This window comes from Ogataea parapolymorpha, chromosome II (assembly GCF_000187245.1).
Source record: "Ogataea parapolymorpha DL-1 chromosome II, whole genome shotgun sequence".
In the NCBI taxonomy this organism is placed as follows: Eukaryota; Fungi; Ascomycota; class Pichiomycetes; order Pichiales; family Pichiaceae; genus Ogataea; species Ogataea parapolymorpha.
The window spans coordinates 228,496-249,186 of NC_027865.1; the positions used below are offsets into that span (position 1 = coordinate 228,496).

Genomic DNA, 20,691 nt, shown 5'->3' on the forward strand with positions numbered 1-20,691 from the left:
ACATCCGGAAACCGCCGTGGATACACAACAGACGATCACAATGGAGAAACCAGACCAACAGATTCTGCAAAACGTTTATCAGGAACATGTGGGAGGAGTCGATAACTCGCAATTGGCTGTTCAGCAGGCGCAACAGCAGCAGATGGCCATTCTGCAGCACATGCCCTCGTACCAGGCAATCATCCAGCCAAACTACATGCATCTGCAGCGGGTAGCTGGCATGTCCCTGCTGCCGCAACGGTCTACGGTGTCTAAAGGCAAATACTCTCTGAAGGACTTTATAATAATGCGAACTTTGGGAACGGGCTCCTTTGGCCGCGTGCATCTTGTCAAATCGGTCCACAACAACCGGTTCTACGCGATCAAGGTGCTGAAAAAGGCCCAGGTCATCAGAATGAAGCAGGTGGAACACACAAACGACGAGAGACGCATGCTCAAGCTCGTGGAGCACCCGTTCCTGATCCGGATGTGGGGCACGTTCCAGGACGCGAAGAACCTGTTCATGGTGATGGACTACATCGAGGGCGGAGAGCTGTTCTCGCTGCTGCGGAAGTCGCAGAGATTCCCCAACCCGGTGGCCAAATTCTACGCCGCAGAGGTGACCCTGGCGCTCGAGTACCTCCACTCGCACAACATCATTTACCGCGATCTCAAACCGGAAAACATTCTTCTAGACAGAAACGGCCACATCAAGCTGACCGACTTTGGGTTTGCCAAGGAGGTCGAGACCGTCACGTGGACGCTGTGCGGGACTCCGGACTATATTGCGCCCGAGGTGATTACCACCAAGCCGTACAACAAGAGTGTGGACTGGTGGTCGCTGGGGATTCTGATCTTTGAAATGCTGGCCGGCTACACTCCGTTCTACGACCAAACCCCAATGAAGACGTACGAAAAGATTCTGGCGGGCAAAATCCACTATCCTTCGCACTTCCATCCGGATGTGGTCCATCTGCTGTCTCGGCTGATCACCGCGGACCTGACACACCGTCTCGGCAACCTGCAGAACGGTCCGGCAGACATTAGGAACCACCAGTGGTTCAGCGAAGTTGTGTGGGAGAAACTGCTACTGAAGGACATAGAGACTCCGTATGAGCCCCCAATTACCGCCGGTGTCGGTGACACATCTCTGTTTGACCACTACCCAGAAGAACAGCTGGACTATGGTGCCGTGGGCGACGACCCGTACGGCAAGTATTTTGTCGACTTTTGAGGCTGTGCAGCTACCAAGAAGCGGCCCAAAAAATGTTTGTGCGGCAAGAATCTGGGGCATTATTTTGACAGTGTTTACCGAAACAAGATGTTTGGCCGTTCGAGATCCCGCAGAGCGCTAAGAAAGTCGCAAGGGAACGCCAGCTCGCCCGAGATTGGCTCTTCCAGCAGCATCAGGGAAGACCCTGAGTCGGCGGCTTCCGTTTGCACAAGCATCACGTCGAACCTGAAGCAGCTGGACCTGGCAGCCAAGGAGACCGTGCGGGCCGCGCCACCTTCAGCATACCGGGGAGCTCCGGTGGGCCAGCGCCAAGAAATGGACGAATTGTTTGCGATGGAAGACGAGCTGCTGACAATAGTCAGGGCGTTCCAGAATACCAGTTTGGTGCGCAAAAAAATGCTGGAGAGCCTGATCACCAACAATTTCGGCGTTTTCCGGTGCAGCACGGCACACACGACCAGCATCGAGATGCTCGAGCGGATCCAGAACACCGTGAACTCGCTGATCTCGTTTGCGATGCTGCTGAACCAGTCGGACCAGCCGCAGGACGAGTTCGACGACATGAACCCGTATTACGCCGGCGTGCACACCCCGCCGCGCGCGCGTGCCAGCATGCGCGTCCCGCGACACCTCTACGAGGCGTACTACCCGATGACTCCTTACAGATAACTAAGAAGAACTTCTCCATACTAGGCACTTTTGCTCTCTATTATATACAGGTCACTCCAGGACAATCTTGGCGCCCAGGCCTTCGAGTGTAGCTTTCATTTGTTCGGCGTCCTCCTTGCTGACATTCTCCTTGATCACCTTTGGAGCACCCTCAACAAATTTCTTCGACTCGACCAGAGAAAGTCCCAGAAGCGATTTGACCTCCTTGATGATTTTCGGCTTGGCCTTGGCGTCGAACGACTCGAGTTTCACGTTGAAGATGGTTTTCTCTTGCACCTCCTCCTTGGCCTCGGCGGCCTCTGCCTCGGCGGCGGCAGCAGGGGCTGGGGCAGCGGCCCCGGCGGCGGGGAATGCAATGTCTGGGATGTTGAGCTTGGACTTGAGCTCCTGGATCAGATACGAGGTCTCCAACAGGGTCAGCGTCGAAATCTGGTCGACAATTTGTGCGATTTTCGGGTCCACAGGCTTGGCCTCCGTCGAGTTGTGTCTGGCCAGACGGGCGCCGGCGTTGGCTGCTGCAGATCTTCTGCCGAGTCTCACGGTGGCTCTAGCGGTTTGTCTTAGAACTGCAGACATGGTGATAGAAATAATTAGTACTGGTGAAAATTTGGTGAAAAAACCACGGCAAAAAGGGCGTGCACATTCCCACGCCGGTTTTGCAAAGAGCTTATGTAAGAGTCGAATTTTCATTTCTCTTCACCATGTCGTTCAGATTCTGTGCCGAATGGTAAGTAAAACGCCTTCCTGCGTACGCTAACTCCGCCAGCAACAACATGTTGTATCCGCGCGAGGACAAGGAAAACAAAAGACTGCTCTACCAGTGTCGAAATTGCCCGTATTCTGAGCTTGCGGATAACGCCAGAGTCTACAGACACGAGCTGATCACCAACATCGGAGAAACCGCAGGCGTGGTGGAGGACATAGGGTCTGACCCGACGCTGCCCCGCTCGGACAAAACGTGTCCCAAATGTCACAACTCCGAGTGTGTCTTTTTCCAGTCCCAGCAGAAAAGAGCAGACACGAGCATGGTGCTGTTCTACGTTTGTTTGGAGTGCAAAAATGTGTTCCGCAGTTAGAGGGCCGGCCGCGCGAGCGGAGCAGGGTGTATTGTATAATAATCAGATGCGAAATTACATGTCGTGATATGTCTCACAAAATTGTAGTACACTGTTAAAAATATTATATATACCCCCCGATTCTATAAACACCCCCGTACCCATGAGCTTCAGCCGTCTGAAGCCTCGTTGCGCTACCACTGCCGCAGATATCGCCTTCATAGATAATACTGACTGTAAGATCCCCCCGCGTTCACCCCCACAGCGCCTGCTCCGTTCGCAGTCCTGATAGACTGCAACGATCCGTGAAGAGTGTTGGATATCGACGGAAGCATGATCTTCTCCGACGAGCCAGGAGCGTTGTTTGTGGTGTAGTTGAATAAGGTATTGTGCGAAAGTGTGTGCGAAGGACTGTTCGTCCCGGATGTTGGCGAGTACGTGTGTGGAGCTTGCTGTTTGAGAGTGTCTTTGAGTGTGGAGATGATCTTGAAGTAGGTCTCCTCCTTGTTGGCATCTGACAGGCCCGACGACGTGTTCAGATGGAGCAGCAGGTTGTTGATCTCGATGTGCAGCACGCTCAGCCGTTGTTGCTGCTGCGGCGTGCTCTGGCCCGCCTTCGCATCCTTCACGGCCGAGTTGGCGCCCTCTGCGAAGGACAGTTTGGGCGACGACGACGAAGACGACGACTTTGACGTGCTCAAGGAGTCAGATCCGGCCTGCACGGGTGTTTGCTGCACGTGTCCGAAGTTAAGCGGCAGGGGTAGCTGGAACTTGGGCATGGGCTGCAGCTGGGTGTTGGCCGTCTGAGCGGCCATAAGCAGCGTGTTGGTAGGGCCAAAAGTCGGTCTCTTGTTGATCAAAGGAGCCGTGAGAGCAGGCTTCTGAACACTGGAGCCGACACCAGATCTCGTGTCCGAGTCGGCTTGGCTGGAGCCCGAAGGATACAGGGCGTGGTTGTGCTGGTCGTTGACCACGACGATAGACCACTTTTTCGCCCGCAGCGAGTAGTTGGCTCTTATTCTGAACGGACAGTTACCCTTCTGTCTTTTCCCGGCGTCTTTTGTTAGCGACTTGGACAGTTTATTCACCTTTGCGGAATGTGCGCTTGGAGCAAAACTATGGCTATTTTTGCACTTGAACACGATTTTGGTATCGTCCGACCGCTCGATAACGATGTTGATGCCCTTGGACACTAGCTGGGAGTGCAACCAGGGTTTGATGCTCTGCTTGTCATCGAAATATTTCTTGTCAAGTATGAGCGGCTCTGACGAGTTTCCGTCTGAGCGACATGGGGAGTGGCTTGGGCTGGACTTCATATTAGCGACTGGCGGTTCAAACTGATAACCCATAAGTAAATCTGAGAGGGAACGTGCGGTGCTGTGTTTGTATTTATAATACAAGACAAGAAGAGGGGTAATCAGTTGGGGTCAGATTTTTTTTAGGGGGGTGGGTGAGAATGATGTGATACCCTATGGGTTTCAGGATTTGTTTTGTCTATGTAAGGCAGGCAAAAAAAAACATGCAGACTGTATTCTAGACAAAAGAGGGGGAGAGATTATCTCATGCGCAAATGATTGGCGTACATCTTTTGCTCCGGCTGAAATAAATTATCTGCACCCCCTAACGGGGCCTTACGCCTCGCACCGAATTTCGGATTCCGAGCTCGAAATTCGCTGCTCTATGTGTAAAAAACCGGATCCGCAATGGAACCTACGGCTGTGAAATCGGCTGACATTGCCGCTGAAATGGAACCCGAATATAGTGTGGTATTGACGGCAGTCTATCTACTACACACGTCGATCTGGCACCGACAACCCCTTTTCTTCCTTTCTACCCCATCTTTACCCCCACTTGCTGTATACACCCCTCTTGGAAATCAGCACCGCGATATAACCCCGCCCTCTCGCAAGCGGTTGGCCAAATTCCGATTTTTTTCTCATTCTCGGATTCCGCTCTGAATTTCAATCGTTACTCCGAGGCACATCGCGTTTTTCTGCAGCCACCGGACAGCTACCGTCCTGCCTATTTCTTCTTCTTGCGGCTCGGGCGGGCATTTTTGGCCCGTCTCTTCTCCTTCACCTCTCTGGTCTTCCTGATCTGCTCCACAGAGCGCAGCTCGTCACGGCCCTTATTAGTGTTCCAGCCCTTGACATGGCGTCCAGACTCCACCGCCTTCTTAACCTTCTCCACCTGCTCTTTGTAGTTGTCTCTATTTTTATCCGGCAGTTTAGGAGCGTCCTGCTTCGTGTGCACAAAACGGCCCCGTTGTCTTTTGCCAGACAAGCCGACGTCAAAGCCCCTGTTCTGCTCGGCCGCGCCCGTCTTAAAGTTGATGTTGTGCTGCGCCTTCCACTCGTCAAACTTGCCCGACCGGTATGACGCAGGGATTTTCTGGCCCGACTCGCCAATGATGTATTTTTTGTCGTCCTGCACTTTTTTGTACTTGCCCGCCTTCTTGTCCCAGAGCACCCGTGCCGTCTGGCGCTGCACAGCCACCTTCTCGTCCTCGGCGTCGATATCGAACGCTGCCCGATTCGCCTCTGCCGTGAACCCAGAATCCAGCGAGAGCTGCTGCTCCTGGATCGCCGACGCCGGAGCATAGTGCGAGATATAATAGTTTGGGTCTTTGAACGACTTCTTCTTCGGCTTTTTCGACTCCAGCACAACGTCGCCGTCCTCAAACGTTCGCCGCAGCTCCTCCTCGTTCACGTTGTACCCGACCTCGACTCCTCGCTCGTCCTTGAATAGCTCGTCCTCCAGAGTGTGCGTCAGGCCAGAAACACGTTCCAGCTCCAGCAGCTCACGTCTTTCCTGGGCCTTGCGCTGTACAGACGCGATCTGGCGCCGTCTCGTGTTCATGAGGTCCACGAGCGAGTCGTCGCGCTTGCCAAACTCGAAAACGGTCTCTTTGTTTTTCCGGTTCTGCAATTTAGCTAAAAACTGCTCTTTTTCCAGCTCTTCGTTCTTGCCAAACAATAAATTCTGCGCGTCCCAGCCAAGGTTCACAATCTCCTTTGCCCGACGAAGCGACTCAACACTGGCTCCGCTCCGTGTCCGGAAATACAGCTGTTCTCCCTTGTCGGCAACCGCCTTCAAAGACCGGATATCGTAGTTGTGCTTCATGATCGTCTCGTACAGCTCCTGCAGCTCGCCAATCAGCTTCCGCGGCGCACTTCCCAACACCAGCCGCTCCGTGTACGAGAGCTTCGGCTCCTGGAAGCCCGCCATGCTTCCGTGCTGTTCCAAATACTTGTCTTTGAGCAGCTGCACTTTTTTCTCGTGCATCGACGTCAAAAGCACCTTGCGCCCAAGGAAAACCTCCAAATCCAGCAAATACGGCAGCTCTGCCTCGCCCACAATAGAGTACGCCCATCCGCTGTTGCCCGCTCTCGCTGTCCGTCCCACACGGTGCACAAATATCTTGGACGACGACGGAAACGAGTAGTTTATCACGTTTGCCAGAACCGGAATATCTATTCCTCTCGCAGCCACGTCGGTCACCACAAGGATCGGACACAGTCCAGCACGGAAATTCAGCAGCTGTCTGCGCCGCGCGTGCTGGTCCAGCGATCCATAGATGTACGCGGTGGCATACCCGGCGTCCTTGAGCAGTAACGTGACATACTCCACGTGATGCTTGGTCGGCACGAACACGATCGTCGAGTGTTTTGTCGGCAGCTCGCCCGCGCGCGGCAGTTTCTCGCGTCTGGGCCGTTTCTTCTGTTTCTTCTTGCCTTCCTCTTCGTCCTCATCGTCTTCGTCGTCCAGCCGGTTCGCCGCGTCCAGCCGTCTGAGCTCCTCCGGCGTGGCCACCGGCATCTTAATCACCTCCTGCAAAAGCAGCAGCAGGTTCGCCTCGCGCTCGTTTTTCTTCGTGCTGATGAAGCACATCTGTAGCTCGTCCGAGATCTTTGTCTCGGAGTCCAGCCGCACCAGCACCGGGTTCGTCAGCCCGGCTTTGGCAAAGTCCACAAGGTTGCGTGGCAGCGTGGCCGAAAACAGCATCGACTGTCTTTTCTCGGGCAGCGCCGCCAGCAGCTCGTTCAGCTGCTCGGCAAAACCCATTTCAAACAGCCGATCTGCCTCGTCGTACACAATGTACTCCACCGTGCGCAGGTCAAGCTGCATTTCTGTCTTGAGGTGCAAGAACCGGCCGGGCGTGGCAATAATCACGTCAGGGTTGGCCATCATGGCGCCAAACTGGTCCTCCATCGAGTCTCCACCAATCAGCAGCAGCGACCGCAGATCTGACCCGCGACTGAACTCCTTGAACTGCTTGGAGGTCTGCATAGCCAGCTCTCGCGACGGCGACAAAACAATCGCCCTGACACCGATCTTGGCCACGTGCGTCTTCAGTTTCTCGATCAGCGGCAGCAAAAATGCTGCAGTCTTACCAGATCCCGTTCGAGCCATTCCAACCACGTCTCTGTTGGACATAATCAGGGGGATAGTTTTTCTCTGAATAGGGGTGGGCTGCTTGTACCCTTTCTTGCTCAGGTTTGCGAGAATGTACTTCGCGAGGCCGAACGAAGCAAAAGTACCACTCTTGGCCTTCTTGGCGAGCGGCTGGTTCAAAAAATAGTTTGTCGTTTCCTGCTCGTCGTCATCAGACAGCTCCAAACTAGGAAACTTGGACGGATCGACTTTTGGCCTTTTTGCAGCCGGTTCCTCGTCAGAGCTCTCCTCATCGCTAGTCACAATCTCATCCTGAACTTCAGCATCACTGTCCTGGCGGTCAGAGTCGCTGTCAACGCCGTCTGCCACAATATTGCTTGCAATATCAAACTCCTCGTCAGACATGCTAAAATATAATTTTATTTCAGAAAAAAAATATTTTTTATTAATTTCTTGGCTGTGCTATCAAAAAAATACAGAGCGACCTAACCAGCTATCTGTTGTAAGGGTGGTAGCCGCGTCTTCCACGGCCTCTGTGGCCACCACCACCGCCGCCGCCACTTCTTCCGCCCCTGTCGCCCCTATCGCCTCTGTCACCCCTGTCGCCCCGGTCGCCTCGGCCACGGAAGTCACGCGAGTCCTTAGGCCCGCGTGGCCGTCCGCCGTGTCTCACGCCGCCGCGGGGCCCAGAAGGCAGGTTCGTGGTTTGCTCCTGCGGATTAGGCACCTCGTCGCCGGCGTCCTTGGCGTCGTCGGCCCCGTTCTGCTGCTCGTCGCCGCCAGGCATCGTTTGGCCGTACTGTTGCATCATCTGCTGCATGGCCTGCGAAACGTCGCCGCCCTGCTGCTGGACCTGCTGCATTTGCATCCAGTACTGTTGCATCTGTTGCATCTGCTGCCAATACTGCTGCATCTGGGCCATCTGTGTATACGTCTGCTGCGGCTGGCCGATGTTGGAGTAGGAAGAGCCGGCCTTCTGCTGGTTACGAGGCTCTGCCCGCTTGATTTCCATGTTTTTACCGTGAAATAGCACGTACTTATTCTGGGTCACTCTATCAACGGCATCGGGAGAATCGTACGTCACAAATCCGTATCCTCGGGACCGGCCAGTGTCCTTATCGAGCATCAGTTGCGAGTCAATAATGTTACCAAACTGTTGGAAATATTCCGTAAATTCGGCCTCGGTGACCTCTGGAGCCACGCCGCCGACAAAAATCTTGCCTGTCTTGTCTTGCTCCTCTTTCGGGATGGCTCTTTTAGGGTCGATAAGCTTGCCGTCTAGAACGTGTGTTTTTTTTAAAACCTCGTCAACACTACTTGAACTAGCAAATGTCAAAAAGCCAAATCCGCGCGACCGTCCTGTCGCGTTATCCTTCATGATAGTCAGGTCGATCACGTCGCCAAACTGCGAGAAGTAGTTCTTCATGCTCTCCTCGGTCGTTTCCCAGTTCAAGCCACCAATAAACATCTTGCCCTGGTCCTTCGACTGGATATCGGCTCGCACCGTGTCTTGGAATTGTCTTTGGCCTGGGCCGCCCACTGTCATTGGTGGCGGCGCGTGCATCACCGGGAACTGCCCTGAAACCTGCACTGGCGCTTGCGCCGGCGCCGCAGCAGCGACTGGTGCCGTTTCGCCTGCTCCAGACGAACCGTCCTGTGCGGCCGGGTTGGCAGGCTCCGACGCGGTCTCGCCCGTCTTTGGCGCCGTCTCCTGCTGCTCCTGCTTCACTTCCTCCTTATCGTCGTCGTAGATGTCGTCAAAAAGAGCCTCGTCGTCGGAATTCGTCATAATGTTCTGGACAAACTTAAAGTGCTGAATCTCCTTTAATTTTTCGTGGGGAGGGTAACAGAGAGAGCTGAAGCTTCCGAGTCGAGCTACGAGAATTGTGTTCACCAAAGAGAACGCGAGAGCCTGTTGGACCTTCTCAGACGCTTCTTCTGATCTGTCTGTCGTGGGGATGACCAGTCGCCTTTTACCAACACCGTCTCTTCCTGGTTGCCAGCTTGTTCTATGCCCCAATGGCTCTCCACGGCCAACTACGGTGCTCAGCAAAATACCAACTTACCAGCCGACCTACCAAAGGCCGTCAGACTCTGCCAAAGGCCGCTCATCAAGCAGATTTGCTTCCTGCCTCTGCATTTACTTGCTACCTTCCGTCAGCCTTCTACATTGATTGCACCGCCCGGTGAAAAATTTATTATCATGAAAGACTATCTAGTGTACATGTCGCAGGCCCATATGGGTTTCCGGCGTGCAGAGCTGGAATCTCTGGCCGAGATGCACGGGTTTAGCGTGGATCTGAGCGGTTTGAGCGAAAAGTCGCCGTTTTTCGTGGTGCAGCTTGAGAACGACGAGCAGGCCGCCCAGCTGATTCGCAGATCTGTTCTTTCTCGGGCCATTTACGAGCTCTGGGGCCAGGGAGCGACGTTGGCCGACCTGCATGCCGATGTTAAACAGCGCAGTTCGGCACTTATCTCCAAATACAAGCAGTCGACCTTCAAGTTCGATATTGTTTCGTACCAGGGTAGCAGAAAGAGCCGGGAGCAGCAGCTGGCGCTGATCAACTCGTTTGCGTTCCTCGCCTTTGAGGGGAAAATAAAGATGAAAAATCCGGACCAGATATTCGCCATTTTGGAGGCCTACAGCATTGTCAACCAGGAACCTGCTCCGCAGCCGGATTATATGTACTTTGGCCGCGAGGTGGAGGTTTCTGAGCGCTCGCGCGGGGTTCTGGAGCGCCATGAGATTGCCAAACGGCCATACTACGGGACCACGACGTTCGACGCCGAGCTGGCACTGGTGAGTTGCAATCTTGCCCAGACGCGAGCGGGCCAGCTCATATACGACCCGTTCGTGGGCACAGGGTCATTTGCGCTTGCTGCTGCACACTATGGAGCCTTTGCATACGGAACAGATATAGATTTCCGAGCGCTCAAGGGCAAGGGGCCCAGTCGGCGACTTGCTACCAATTTTGAAAAATACGGCACAAGCCATCTGTTTGGTGACGTTCTGTGCATGGATTTCACCCATAACGCGTTCAGAAAAAACCTCCTGTTTGATTCAATTGTCTGCGACCCACCGTACGGCGTCCGGGAGGGCCTCAAGGTGTGCGGAACAAACAGGGAAGAGCGATTCGAAGGAAAGGAAAAAATAATCATTGACGGCGAGTACGCGTACCTCCGACGTGATTTCATCCAGCCGAAAAAGAACTACTCTCTGGACCTGCTGCTGGACGATCTGCTGCAATTTGCAGCCGAAAGACTGCCGGTAAACGGCAGACTGTGTTTCTGGATGCCCGTGGCCAACGACCAGGACATCCCTACACTGGTTCCGCAGCATGAAAAATTGCAACTGGTGTACAACCTGGTGCAAGAGTTCAACAAGTGGTCGCGGAGGCTGCTGGTCTACGCAAAGCGGGACGCTAATTACAAGGGAACCACCATCACGTCGCAGGAGCGCGGTCTCCAGAACGACTTCCGCAATAGATACTTCCATAGATTTAAGTAATGTTCAACTTATCAATATGTTATTACCACTTATCTATTCGTCGTCTTCAAGGGATTCCAAAGTCTGGGCAGCAATACGGTCCAAGTCTCTCTGTCCGTTGTCAGAAATTCTTCTTCCGCCCTTTGGAGAGATCTCCAAAACACCAATCTTCTCAAGAGCTTGCACAGCTTTTCTGTTGACGGAACCAGAGGCGTCGTAGTGCTTGCTTGGTCTGGCACCTCTGTTCTTGGCGCCTCCGTAGAGCTTGTTCAGAGCACCAACACCGACTTGCTTTCTCAAGTAGATGTGTCTGGCCACCGAAGCGGCTCTCTTGTAGAACCATTTGTCGGCCTCTTGTGGTGGGAGCTCGTTGCCGGCGGAGGTCTTGACCAACTCGACGTAGCCTGGAACCTCGAGCTTACCTTGTCTTTGCAAGAATTGGGCGTATGCGTTGATAAAGTCCTGTGCTGGGACGTCTCTGACAGAGTAACCTGGCATGTTGTATATGATCAAGTTTAGAGTTTGAGAAAATTTTCTAATGAATATGAGGTGTGACGTTGGTGCGAGGTGTAGATTTTTCAGGTGTGAAAAAAAATATGTAGCAGGCACAGAGCAAGACGACGGACGGCTTGACTGCCTGCCCAACATGAACGCCAGACAGAGCTCACACAGCGGCTCGTCCGTACTGTCTTCCTATATGTTTACAATCTCTAATCTTGATTTCTTATTCTGCACTACGTAATTACCCTTAGACCTTGAAACCTCTAGATCTTCTTCTACCTCTGGCTCTCTCGAACTTTCTGCCCTTGGACAGGATTCTTGGAGCCTTACCCTTGTGTGGGCCGAAGCCGAAGTGTCTAACAGCCTCTCTGGAGTTTCTTGGACCTCTGATGGTCAAGGTGTTGGAACCGGTTGGAGCTCTAAGAGCCAACTGGTCAAGAGTGAGGGTCTCACCGCCGTTTTTCAAGATGGTGGCCTTGGCGCCAGCAGTGAATCTCAAGGCAGCAACAGTGGCCTTTGGGAACTCAAGCACTCTGGAGTCGTCGGTGACAGTTCCAACAACAACAACAATCTTGTCGGAGGCGCCTGGCTGTCTCAGAGCTCTGGCGATTCTGGCGACAGAAACTGGTGGTCTGTTGATCTTGGAAAGGTACAGAGACTTAAGAATAATCTTGTTGAATGGAGCATCGGTACGGCCTAAAGTACGTTAGTAACGGGCTGGATGACTATTTCAATTCTGCTCAAAGTCGCACTTGTCGCGCTCGACAAAGTACTCGCAAAATCCGCAGAGACCGTTTTGAAAGGTCTCTGGCTCATCCAAAGTGGACTGTCCAGCAGTCGGCGAATTGTGCAAAACCAAAATTGTCAAGTTCAATACCTACGAGCCAAGAAGGAGTAAAGTTTCACCAAAGACTTGAGGTAAACGTTCTCCGACTTTGGGGCCTTTCTGTGGCCGGATCTGATGTGCTGCTTGGAGGTGTGATCTCTACCCATGCTGAAGTTTGTAAGAAAGTTTTTCGCTGGAAAAAAATTTAAGAGGGCTGAAGCTGAAGTTTTTTGCGCAGTCACGTGAAGCCCCCCCCAAGCAGATGCTGGCTGTGCACAACATACATTTCTCTGATTTACCACCCTATATTGTTATGGATCGCTTAAAGTGAGTATTGCGCCTTCTATTTTGCGCTAACAACAGGACCGACGAGACCAATCCGCGCGGGATTCCGCAGGCCAAGTTCATCGAGAAGATCGAGGACTTTATTGACCCGAAAACCTGCACCGACGACGACGTCTCGGTGTTTTTAAAAGAGTTACAGGTCAGACTCCAGCAGTACCAGTTCATGGAGGAGAACAAGCGCAACACGCTCAATAACCTCAATACAAAGATCCCAGACATAAAGAAAACACTAGATATGTGCAGGTTCCTTAAAAGTCGCAAGGAGCACGACGAAGAGACCATTGACGTAAACTACGAGCTCAACGATACCGTCTACTCTACGGCCGAAATCAACGTGAAAGAGCTGGATTCTGTTTCGCTGTGGCTCGGAGCAGATATCATGATGGAGTATCCTATTGACGAGGCTATTGAAATGCTGGAAAAACGGCTTCAGGCCGCGCTCGATAACAAGGCCGTCACCGTGGAAGACCTGGAGTATTTGCGCTCAAACATCACCACAATGGAGGTCAACACGGCACGGGTGTACAACTGGGACGTGCAGCGGCGCAAGGCCCTGAAGGCGGCGGAGACTACCTCCTGAACGTGTCGAGGATCTGTGCGCCGAGCGTTCGCACCGGCGTGTCTTCTCTGTCGTCCGACAATTCGGGCGAGTCTTCGTCTTCTGTACGGTCTGTGTTGTTGACCATGTCACGAATGCGGCTATCGAGTGGGCGCTGCTGGGTTTTGGAGGCGAGTTTTGTGTATACGAGCTCCACGACTTTCAATCTGGAATTGAGGCCTGGCAGGAGCCCGTTGAAGAAAAGCGACCCGATAAAATACCCAACAAAGCTGGGGATCACCGAATTGATAAGGCCCTCGCTTAGAAGCAGCTGCAGAGCCACCAGCGACGTGAGGAAGTCGTTAGTGAACACCAGCTTAAAGTCCTCGTTGGACTCGCGCAGCTTGATCAGGCCCCCGAAATTCAGCTCAAACTTGTATAGCACAGGAGTAAACTTCCAATGAGCATATAGTAGGCCGAATAGAATACCAAATGGGCCGGCGGGAACAAATAAATTGATGCCGATAAATGTGTAGAGTGTCCACGTGAGAACTGCGACGGCCGCAATGTTGTAGATGTAGAGAAATAGGACAGTCCTTAGGAACTTTAGACTCCCAAAAACCCGCTCTAAATTCTTCAGACTGAGAACCGTCAATGTGACACACAAAATGACCTGCGACTCGTTCTGGAACTGCATTTGGAACAGGGCAAAACGCCAGTATTGGTGCCATTTGCTGATGAACGGGTCGTAGCTCAGCACAAATAGGGGTTTCCATTCAAAAATCGACACGGCAAGCGGAACTGCAATGAACAGTGACGTCAACGCCGAGCTGATCGGCAGATGGACAAACCCTGTGGGGAGCGAGGAGGACATTTAAATAAATAAAGTTAAATATTATTTTGAAGGACTACCGACGCGTCGTAAAATAGCCTAAGATCAAGAAATAATTTATCTAATTTCTTGTTCCCACCATGCAGCCGTGGTACAATAAATTGGGCCGGCAGGGGCGCCAGCTGGCCGAGCAATGGCAGACTGATGCAGAGCCGTGGGGTATTGCTACTCCGACTCCTCTGGATTATTTGTTTGACGAACTAACTGCTCCCAAATCGTCCACTACCCCAGACAGAATCCTATCATATCTGGCATACTACTATCCAAAACTGAAAAACGAGAACAATGTCGAGCTTTTGACGCTCTGTTTCTTGCGATGTCCGCTTTTCTTCAACGATGCCCAGCTGGTGTCGTTCAACGATAATTATCGCGTTATCGAGTGCTTCAAGTACATCATGGACAAAAAGTTCCAGATCAGCCAGCCGACGCTGCCCTTTTACAGGTTCTACAACGCGCTGTTTGGAGCCGTGGCGAAGGTTGCAGCAGATAGCAGGTGCGCTTGGAAAGTGGTCCCCGTGGTTGTTGGATGCTTGCTCTCTGTCGACTCAAGAAACGACTACGACAGGTATCCCGAGCATTTTCAGCTTATTGCGACAGTAGATGCCAAACTCGTGGACATTGCAGCCAATACGTTGGAACGGAGCATGGAAGGACCGCTTTCAAAGGATCTGCTCTGTCTTAATGTTGTTGCGTTGTCCTGTGTCCAGGACAAGCTTGTCGACTCTCAATTGTTGCGAATTTTGCGAGTGAGATCCGACATTTTGAAAATTCTCACAGAGCTCACGTTCAACTCGCCATACGGTCTGGAAAATGGCCGTGTTTTATCAGTAGGCAACGCAAACACGCCGATCGTTGTCAGACACCTAAATCGGATCTCGTTTCTGTTCGCCAAGCTCACGTCGATACACCCAAAAGTCGCTTTGTTGGTGGATGATTTGGATTTGATTTTGAACAGGATCCAAACGTTCAGCGAGAGCGTGTTGAGCGTCCCAAATCCGACAGAAACGCAATGGAGTACACTAAGAGTGGTATTGTTTGCACAAGTCATGATGTTTGAAGGAATCATGGCCCGTTTCTTTCAAATCAACGACCATTCTCTCAACAGTACCGTTCTGCCCACCCTGAGCAGGAAAATCCTCACAACGTTGTTCAACTTCAACTTTGTTGTCGACAGGATCGGCACTGGCGGGTTCGAGAGCTACAATTTCGTCTACGCGTCGTGTCTCAGCGCACTCACAAGCTACGACATTCCTACGGCAGAAACACTCATCAAATGCTGGACCAGCAGCATAGCATTCAAGCAAGTCGACAATTCTGCCGCAGAGCGCGGGAAACTACTGTTTGATCTCCAATTTATTGAAAATGTCGTCAATTTAGTCTCCGACAGCCTAAAGTTTGAGTTTATCATCCCCATAGTCCAAGATCTCATAGGTAAGGCTCAAGACCAGGCCGTTTTGGAGAGCGCACATTCAGTCATGGTTAAATACTTCACCAGCGTCGACACCTACAACGAGGCCCAATTGGTGGACTACACGAACAACGTCAAACATGTTGGAGCGCAGCTGATCGATTACCTTACACTTTCCCTAGACCAGTTTCCGGTCCGGCTATCGCTGAGCCAAATCGGCATTATTGTCGAGACACTTGCCAAAATCACGTTTCCGGACACCGCTGTGCACGAGTGCGATCCGGAACTGTACCGAGAGCTGCTATTGCTCGTTTACAACAGATGTCTCGTTGCCACGAGCGAAGAGCTTCCAAATGCTCAAGCTCTGCCAAAAACACGCCACGGAGCATTCACGTCTCTCCTGATCAGAATTCTGCCCCTGATACCGTTTGACGAATACCAATCATGGCTGGAGAGAACCCTCAGTCTTGCGTTCCGCACCGTCGGTGACGAGCGCACATACCTTCTGGACCTGCTCTGGGACAGTATACTGGGCACAAACAGACACTATCCGCAGAAAGGGTACGTTGGCATCCAATGGTGGTACGAACATGTCAACGAGAGTCAGGAAAAAGCAAAATTATAGTATTTAATTTACTCAGTTGGTTCCTGTTGGTCGAAGAAATCCAGCACAGCGCAGTTTGGATGTAGAATGTAAACCATGTTGGCTCTTCTTTCGGCTTCTTTCTTGCGCTGCCACTCCTCCAATCCAATGGTGCGTCGTTCGATCTCGGCCCTGGACATTCCTTCGCGGACCACAAACTCCTCTGGGATCTCCAGGTCGCCCTGGTCAGTATTCACGCTCATCAAAATTTTGTCCTTAACAAGCCGCTTCAGCACCTTCAGAGCCGTCTTGCGTTCCTGCCAATACTGGTCCTCGCTTTCGATCTCGTCTTCGATCTGGTGCAAATACCATTCGACCAAAAACTCGGCAGTGTACCCCTGGCCGGGCTGGGAATCGTCCTGCGACTCTTGGCTCGTCTCCTTTTCGCCGATCTTCCGCACAAACAGGTTCATCATCTTGACGTATTTGTCGTACGGAATGGCCACCTTGTGTTTTTCGCGCGACTCTGGCGGCTCGCGTTCTTGGGTGTCCTGCGGAGTTTGTTCTGATTGCACCGGAGTGTCGTCTCCCTCATCGATCTCGACATCGTCCTTCTCCACGCGGATAATGGACTGTCTCAGCAGATCGTAGGCCTCGGCTACGAACCGTGGCGTGATTTCCTCGGTACAATTGGCTCTGGCAATGGCCTCAGACAGCCGGATCATACTCTCGAGCTGTCTCACGGTGATTCTGTAGCTGCTGCGGCCCAGTCCTTGCGAATCATCGCTGCGCAACTCCTTGTATCTCTCGACAAGATAGTCTCTGGCCTCCTTGGTCATCTTGGGCTTGAACGTGCGCGCATACTTGATGTATCTGAGCAGCTGCTCTTTGGAGAATGGCGGATCAATGGCGTCGTCTCTGAGCATGTGGAGGTTCACAATGTGGTCGGCCAACTGTGTGTCGACTTTTTCGTTGCACTCGTCCAGAACAACGAAAAAAAGATCAAATCTAGACATGATCGGAGCAGTCATGGCCAGGTTACTTTTCAGACCCACTTTGGGATTGTATCTACCGCCGATAGGATTGGCAGCAGCAAGAATAGAGGTCCTGGCATTCAATGTGGCCTGGATACCGGCCTTGGTGATGGATATCGTCTGTTGCTCCATTGCCTCGTGGATGGCCACCTGGTCCACCAGATCCATCTTGTCGAACTCGTCAATACAGCAAATACCGTTATCGGCCAGCATCAATGCTCCCGCCTCAATGGTCAATTCTCCGCTTTCCTCGTCTCTGATAACTGCGGCAGTCAGACCAGCAGCAGACGAGGCCTTTCCAGATGTGTAGACGGCTCTGGGAGCAAAACTGTTGACGTACTTCAAGAATTGAGACTTGGACGTAGACGGGTCGCCAACAATGCACACATTGATGTCTCCTCTTAAATTGATACCGTCCACAGTTTTCTTGTGCACACCGCCAAGAAGCTGCAAAAGAACACCTTTCTTCACCACTTCGTGGCCGTAAACCGCAGGTGCAATCGACGACACAAGCTTGGCGTAGATATGATCGTCCGAAACCATGTCTTTGAGCTCGTTGACCTCCTGTTCTGTCAGCGTGTTCAGGAACATCTCCTGCTGCTTGTCTGTGTCCTCGGCAGTTTCCAGGTCGTCTGCATCGCCATTGGCGTCCTTGGAAACGAGAGAACACACGTGGGAAGCGAAAAAAGCTATTTTGTACGTCAGATCTCTAGCTCCAAGAGCCTTCAACCCAGTAATGCCAGAATTGAGTGCTTCCGTGGTAGACCCCATGCCACGTGACCGCACAGACATGGGCTTCACGCCAGGAAGACCCAGTTGTGTCACGTCCGGAACGACGACCTCAGTTCCAGTGAATCTGCACTTATCGCCCGGCTTGGCCCTTTCCACGAGTTCTCCGCGCAAGATCACGTCCAAAGTTCTTGGCATCGACCCCGTTGGGATCTCGTTGGCGTTCTCTTGGATGCGGACTTTTTGCCAGTCCAAAAACGTCGATTTGGCAATGTTGAGCGTCCAGGACGCGTGGTTCTCGCACGTTGGGTTCGAACAGCTGCTTGGCTCGGTGTATTTGAATGCCTGCTCAACATTTTCAATCAGTGTTTTGCACACATCACACGTGAACGAGGCCTTGTACAGTTCTGGTCTCACCTCGCTGGTCCGGGTGACGGTACCGGAAATGGACATGAGCATGCCGATGTTTTCTGCTCTGAGCTCACGGATCCTGTTGATGGTGGGCAAATTGTAGAACGAGATCTGGAAAATTCGCTCTGTGACGCCCGTTTCCTCGTCGTCGGCAAGCTTGGTCGACCGTCTGAGAAGAGCAGGCTGGAACCGTTTGATCACCGTGCGCAAGCCGTTAATCAGGTACGGAATGAAACGGTAGTACTGCTCAGTGATGGCGCTCGCCAAAATCCCGTTTTCAACAGTCAACAGGTGCTGGTAATCGATATATATCGTGCACAGATCGTAGTGGGCCATGGCGGCGATTTGGGCAATGTACACTTTGCCGTGGAACTCTGGCTCGTCGGCACTCTGCTCGTCGGTGAAGTCCATCAGGAACTGTTCGAACGCCTCCTTCACTTTTTCCGCTGTTAGGTCAGTGACTTTCGGAATCGAACTCAAATCTCTTCTTCTTCTAAGAAAACTGGCTGTGGGCTCGTCGGTCTCCATTTCCTCCTCGGCAGCCTGTCTTCTCGAGTCGCTGGGCAGATGAGGCTGCGACTCGCTAAGAGGATTGGTGCTTTGAGTCCGGAACGCCTGGGACGACGGCAGCGGCGACGACGCAATAGTTGTCATTGGGATCGAAAAAGAATTAAAGGTAAAGTTTGAAACCTTCGCGTTCGCGTAATTACGTTTCTGTTTTGGGAAAAAGGGTGCATATGGTGGGGGGTGTGAAGGGGACGTTTAGGTAGCTAGACAGGAAGATGGAGAATGGGTGTTACTATGGGGGACGATTCAAACGATGGGGGAACGATGGGGCGTGTAAGAAACAGAGAATATAGGCCTAGAGGGTTCTTCTTATGCATATATATGTAATTAAGTATTTTGGTTGAAGATACATATTTTTATTTAAAAAAAATTAAAAAAAAATTATTTAAATCAATATGGCCAGGAAAAAGTCTGCAGCCAAAAGAGCTAGAGAGGACAACCCAGAACAACCGGGGCCTGAGACGGTTGCAAAGGAAAAAGAGGTGGACTCAAAAGAAAAGTCCGAGCCAGTTGAGCCAGTTGAGAGCGAGATCGCAGACGAAGATGTGGAGGACGAGGATGAGAGCTCTGAGGAAGAAGACCAGTACGGTGATCTTTTGACTGAGGACGTTGAAGAAGGATTTCAGAAAGTGCTGCAAGCAATCAAAACCGGAGACAAGGCTTTGTTCGATAAGAATGTGAGGTTTTTCAAAGATCCAGAGGAAGGAGAGGTTCCCGTTACCAAAAAAGAGAAGCCTATGTATTTGAAGGATTACCACAGAAAAGTTCTTTTAGATGGCCACGCTTTTGAAGACGATGACGGTGAAGAACGCGAGTGGAAGGAGGGCGAGAAGCCGTATGCAGTCCAACAGCAGGAAGACAAGAGCAAGCTGCTTTCCGAGATCCAGTCTGCGTTCAGTGACGAGGAGGGCGACGACTTTTTGCAGAAAAAAGAGGTGCAGCGAGAGATCAAGCCTGTGAAGTCACTTCCAGACCCACAACAGGACGGAGAGAAGTTTTTGGAGGCATTTTTGGAGAAAGAAGCATGGATTCCCGAGCAGGAGGATTCGAGACCAGAGATGGAAGAGGACGACGAGGAGTTTGACGAGGCGGCTGAGAAGTTCGAAAATGCCTACAATTTCCGTTTTGAGGACCCGAACGCCGCCGAAATCATCTCGTATGCCAGATCGCAGGCCACTATGAGAAGAGAGAAGATGAACAGCAGAAAGAAGCAGAGGTTAAAGAAAAAAGAGGAGCAGCTGAGGGAGGAGGAAGAGAAGCAGGAGCTTTTGCGCAAGAAAAAACAGAAGAAAGCTACTCAAGTTCTGGACCGTTTGAAGGAAATCAAGGAGGCAGTTGGCGATCAGGTTTCTGAGGAAACAATAGCACGCGTATTTGGCGATAGTTTGTTGAACGATGACTTTGACGATGCTGAATGGGACAGCAAAATGGCGGAGATTTTCAACGAGGCTTTCTATGAAGAAGAGGGCAAGCCAGAGAAGCCTGAAGTGGAGTTGAGCGACGAGGAGGAGGAAAATGAAACAGAAGGAGAGATGGAGGAAATTGAACAAGGGGGAGAGGTGGAAAAAGAAGAAGAAGAGGAGACGAAGGAGAACAAATCCAAAAAGTCGAAGAAGAAGGAAGAAAAAATTGGCAAAAAGAAGGAAAGGCAGAAATTGAAGGAAGTGGCCGAGAAGCTAGTCAGTGCCAACACCCCCAAACTTCTGGAGGAAGTTGAAGAAGAACGTGGCAGGAGCAAAGATAAAGAGGAAATCAAGTTCAGGTACCGTGAAGTTTCTCCGGAGTCGTTTGGCCTCACGACCAGAGAGATTCTCGTTGCAGATGATAAGGATTTGAATGAGCTTATAGGACTCAAGAAGTTTGCTCCGTACAGACCGAAGGAGCTAAAGCTAAAGGACAAGAGGAAATACGCCAAAAAGAAGAGGCTACGTGAATGGCGGATGAAAGTCTTCAAGAGCGCCGACGGACTGGCCGACGACGAGCCTGCTACCAAAAAACATAAAGTGAATAGATCGGATAATTAATTTGATAATGGGTG

The 20,691-nt window shown here is 51.8% G+C and overlaps 14 protein-coding genes across 14 annotated transcripts; 7 read left to right on the forward strand and 7 right to left on the reverse strand.

Annotated features, from left to right (window-relative positions):
- Positions 1-40: 40 nt before the first annotated feature.
- Positions 41-1,213, forward strand: HPODL_04656 (cAMP-dependent protein kinase type 2; the record flags this gene model as incomplete). Its single annotated transcript, XM_014080997.1, has 1 exon — positions 41-1,213. One exon carries the CDS (start codon positions 41-43, stop codon positions 1,211-1,213), a length of 1,173 nt encoding a protein of 390 aa, XP_013936472.1.
- An 87-nt stretch (positions 1,214-1,300) lies between these two features.
- Positions 1,301-1,882, forward strand: HPODL_05117 (putative secreted protein; the record flags this gene model as incomplete). The annotated part of the gene is made up of 1 exon (XM_014080998.1): positions 1,301-1,882. One exon carries the CDS (start codon positions 1,301-1,303, stop codon positions 1,880-1,882), a length of 582 nt encoding a protein of 193 aa, XP_013936473.1.
- Positions 1,883-1,933: 51 nt separating this feature from the next.
- HPODL_04657 (Fucose permease) lies at positions 1,934-2,458 on the reverse strand (the record flags this gene model as incomplete). Its single annotated transcript, XM_014080999.1, has 1 exon — positions 1,934-2,458. One exon carries the CDS (start codon positions 2,456-2,458, stop codon positions 1,934-1,936), a length of 525 nt encoding a protein of 174 aa, XP_013936474.1.
- A 125-nt stretch (positions 2,459-2,583) lies between these two features.
- On the forward strand, positions 2,584-2,958 carry HPODL_05118 (uncharacterized protein; the record flags this gene model as incomplete). The annotated part of the gene is made up of 2 exons (XM_014081000.1): positions 2,584-2,609; positions 2,649-2,958. The coding sequence occupies 2 exons, from the start codon at positions 2,584-2,586 to the stop codon at positions 2,956-2,958; spliced, it is 336 nt and encodes a 111-aa protein (XP_013936475.1).
- A 197-nt stretch (positions 2,959-3,155) lies between these two features.
- Positions 3,156-4,286, reverse strand: HPODL_04658 (uncharacterized protein; the record flags this gene model as incomplete). The annotated part of the gene is made up of 1 exon (XM_014081001.1): positions 3,156-4,286. One exon carries the CDS (start codon positions 4,284-4,286, stop codon positions 3,156-3,158), a length of 1,131 nt encoding a protein of 376 aa, XP_013936476.1.
- Positions 4,287-4,959: 673 nt separating this feature from the next.
- On the reverse strand, positions 4,960-7,737 carry HPODL_04659 (ATP-dependent RNA helicase DBP10; the record flags this gene model as incomplete). The annotated part of the gene is made up of 1 exon (XM_014081002.1): positions 4,960-7,737. The coding sequence occupies one exon, from the start codon at positions 7,735-7,737 to the stop codon at positions 4,960-4,962; it is 2,778 nt and encodes a 925-aa protein (XP_013936477.1).
- Positions 7,738-7,825: 88 nt separating this feature from the next.
- HPODL_04660 (Subunit of cleavage factor I) lies at positions 7,826-9,121 on the reverse strand (the record flags this gene model as incomplete). The annotated part of the gene is made up of 1 exon (XM_014081003.1): positions 7,826-9,121. One exon carries the CDS (start codon positions 9,119-9,121, stop codon positions 7,826-7,828), a length of 1,296 nt encoding a protein of 431 aa, XP_013936478.1.
- A 222-nt stretch (positions 9,122-9,343) lies between these two features.
- Positions 9,344-10,840, forward strand: HPODL_04661 (tRNA (guanine(10)-N2)-methyltransferase; the record flags this gene model as incomplete). Its single annotated transcript, XM_014081004.1, has 1 exon — positions 9,344-10,840. The coding sequence occupies one exon, from the start codon at positions 9,344-9,346 to the stop codon at positions 10,838-10,840; it is 1,497 nt and encodes a 498-aa protein (XP_013936479.1).
- A 33-nt stretch (positions 10,841-10,873) lies between these two features.
- On the reverse strand, positions 10,874-11,317 carry HPODL_04662 (40S ribosomal protein S19-A; the record flags this gene model as incomplete). The annotated part of the gene is made up of 1 exon (XM_014081005.1): positions 10,874-11,317. The coding sequence occupies one exon, from the start codon at positions 11,315-11,317 to the stop codon at positions 10,874-10,876; it is 444 nt and encodes a 147-aa protein (XP_013936480.1).
- A 250-nt stretch (positions 11,318-11,567) lies between these two features.
- HPODL_04663 (60S ribosomal protein L18-A) lies at positions 11,568-12,313 on the reverse strand (the record flags this gene model as incomplete). Its single annotated transcript, XM_014081006.1, has 2 exons — positions 11,568-12,016; positions 12,202-12,313. The coding sequence occupies 2 exons, from the start codon at positions 12,311-12,313 to the stop codon at positions 11,568-11,570; spliced, it is 561 nt and encodes a 186-aa protein (XP_013936481.1).
- A 146-nt stretch (positions 12,314-12,459) lies between these two features.
- HPODL_04664 (Prefoldin subunit 3) lies at positions 12,460-13,071 on the forward strand (the record flags this gene model as incomplete). The annotated part of the gene is made up of 2 exons (XM_014081007.1): positions 12,460-12,473; positions 12,510-13,071. 2 exons carry the CDS (start codon positions 12,460-12,462, stop codon positions 13,069-13,071), a joined length of 576 nt encoding a protein of 191 aa, XP_013936482.1.
- Positions 13,072-14,001: 930 nt separating this feature from the next.
- Positions 14,002-15,954, forward strand: HPODL_04665 (Peroxisomal membrane protein PEX8; the record flags this gene model as incomplete). Its single annotated transcript, XM_014081008.1, has 1 exon — positions 14,002-15,954. One exon carries the CDS (start codon positions 14,002-14,004, stop codon positions 15,952-15,954), a length of 1,953 nt encoding a protein of 650 aa, XP_013936483.1.
- Positions 15,955-15,962: 8 nt separating this feature from the next.
- HPODL_04666 (DNA replication licensing factor mcm6) lies at positions 15,963-18,740 on the reverse strand (the record flags this gene model as incomplete). Its single annotated transcript, XM_014081009.1, has 1 exon — positions 15,963-18,740. One exon carries the CDS (start codon positions 18,738-18,740, stop codon positions 15,963-15,965), a length of 2,778 nt encoding a protein of 925 aa, XP_013936484.1.
- Positions 18,741-19,048: 308 nt separating this feature from the next.
- Positions 19,049-20,677, forward strand: HPODL_04667 (KRRI-Interacting protein 1; the record flags this gene model as incomplete). The annotated part of the gene is made up of 1 exon (XM_014081010.1): positions 19,049-20,677. One exon carries the CDS (start codon positions 19,049-19,051, stop codon positions 20,675-20,677), a length of 1,629 nt encoding a protein of 542 aa, XP_013936485.1.
- Between the last annotated feature and the right edge of the window lie 14 nt (positions 20,678-20,691).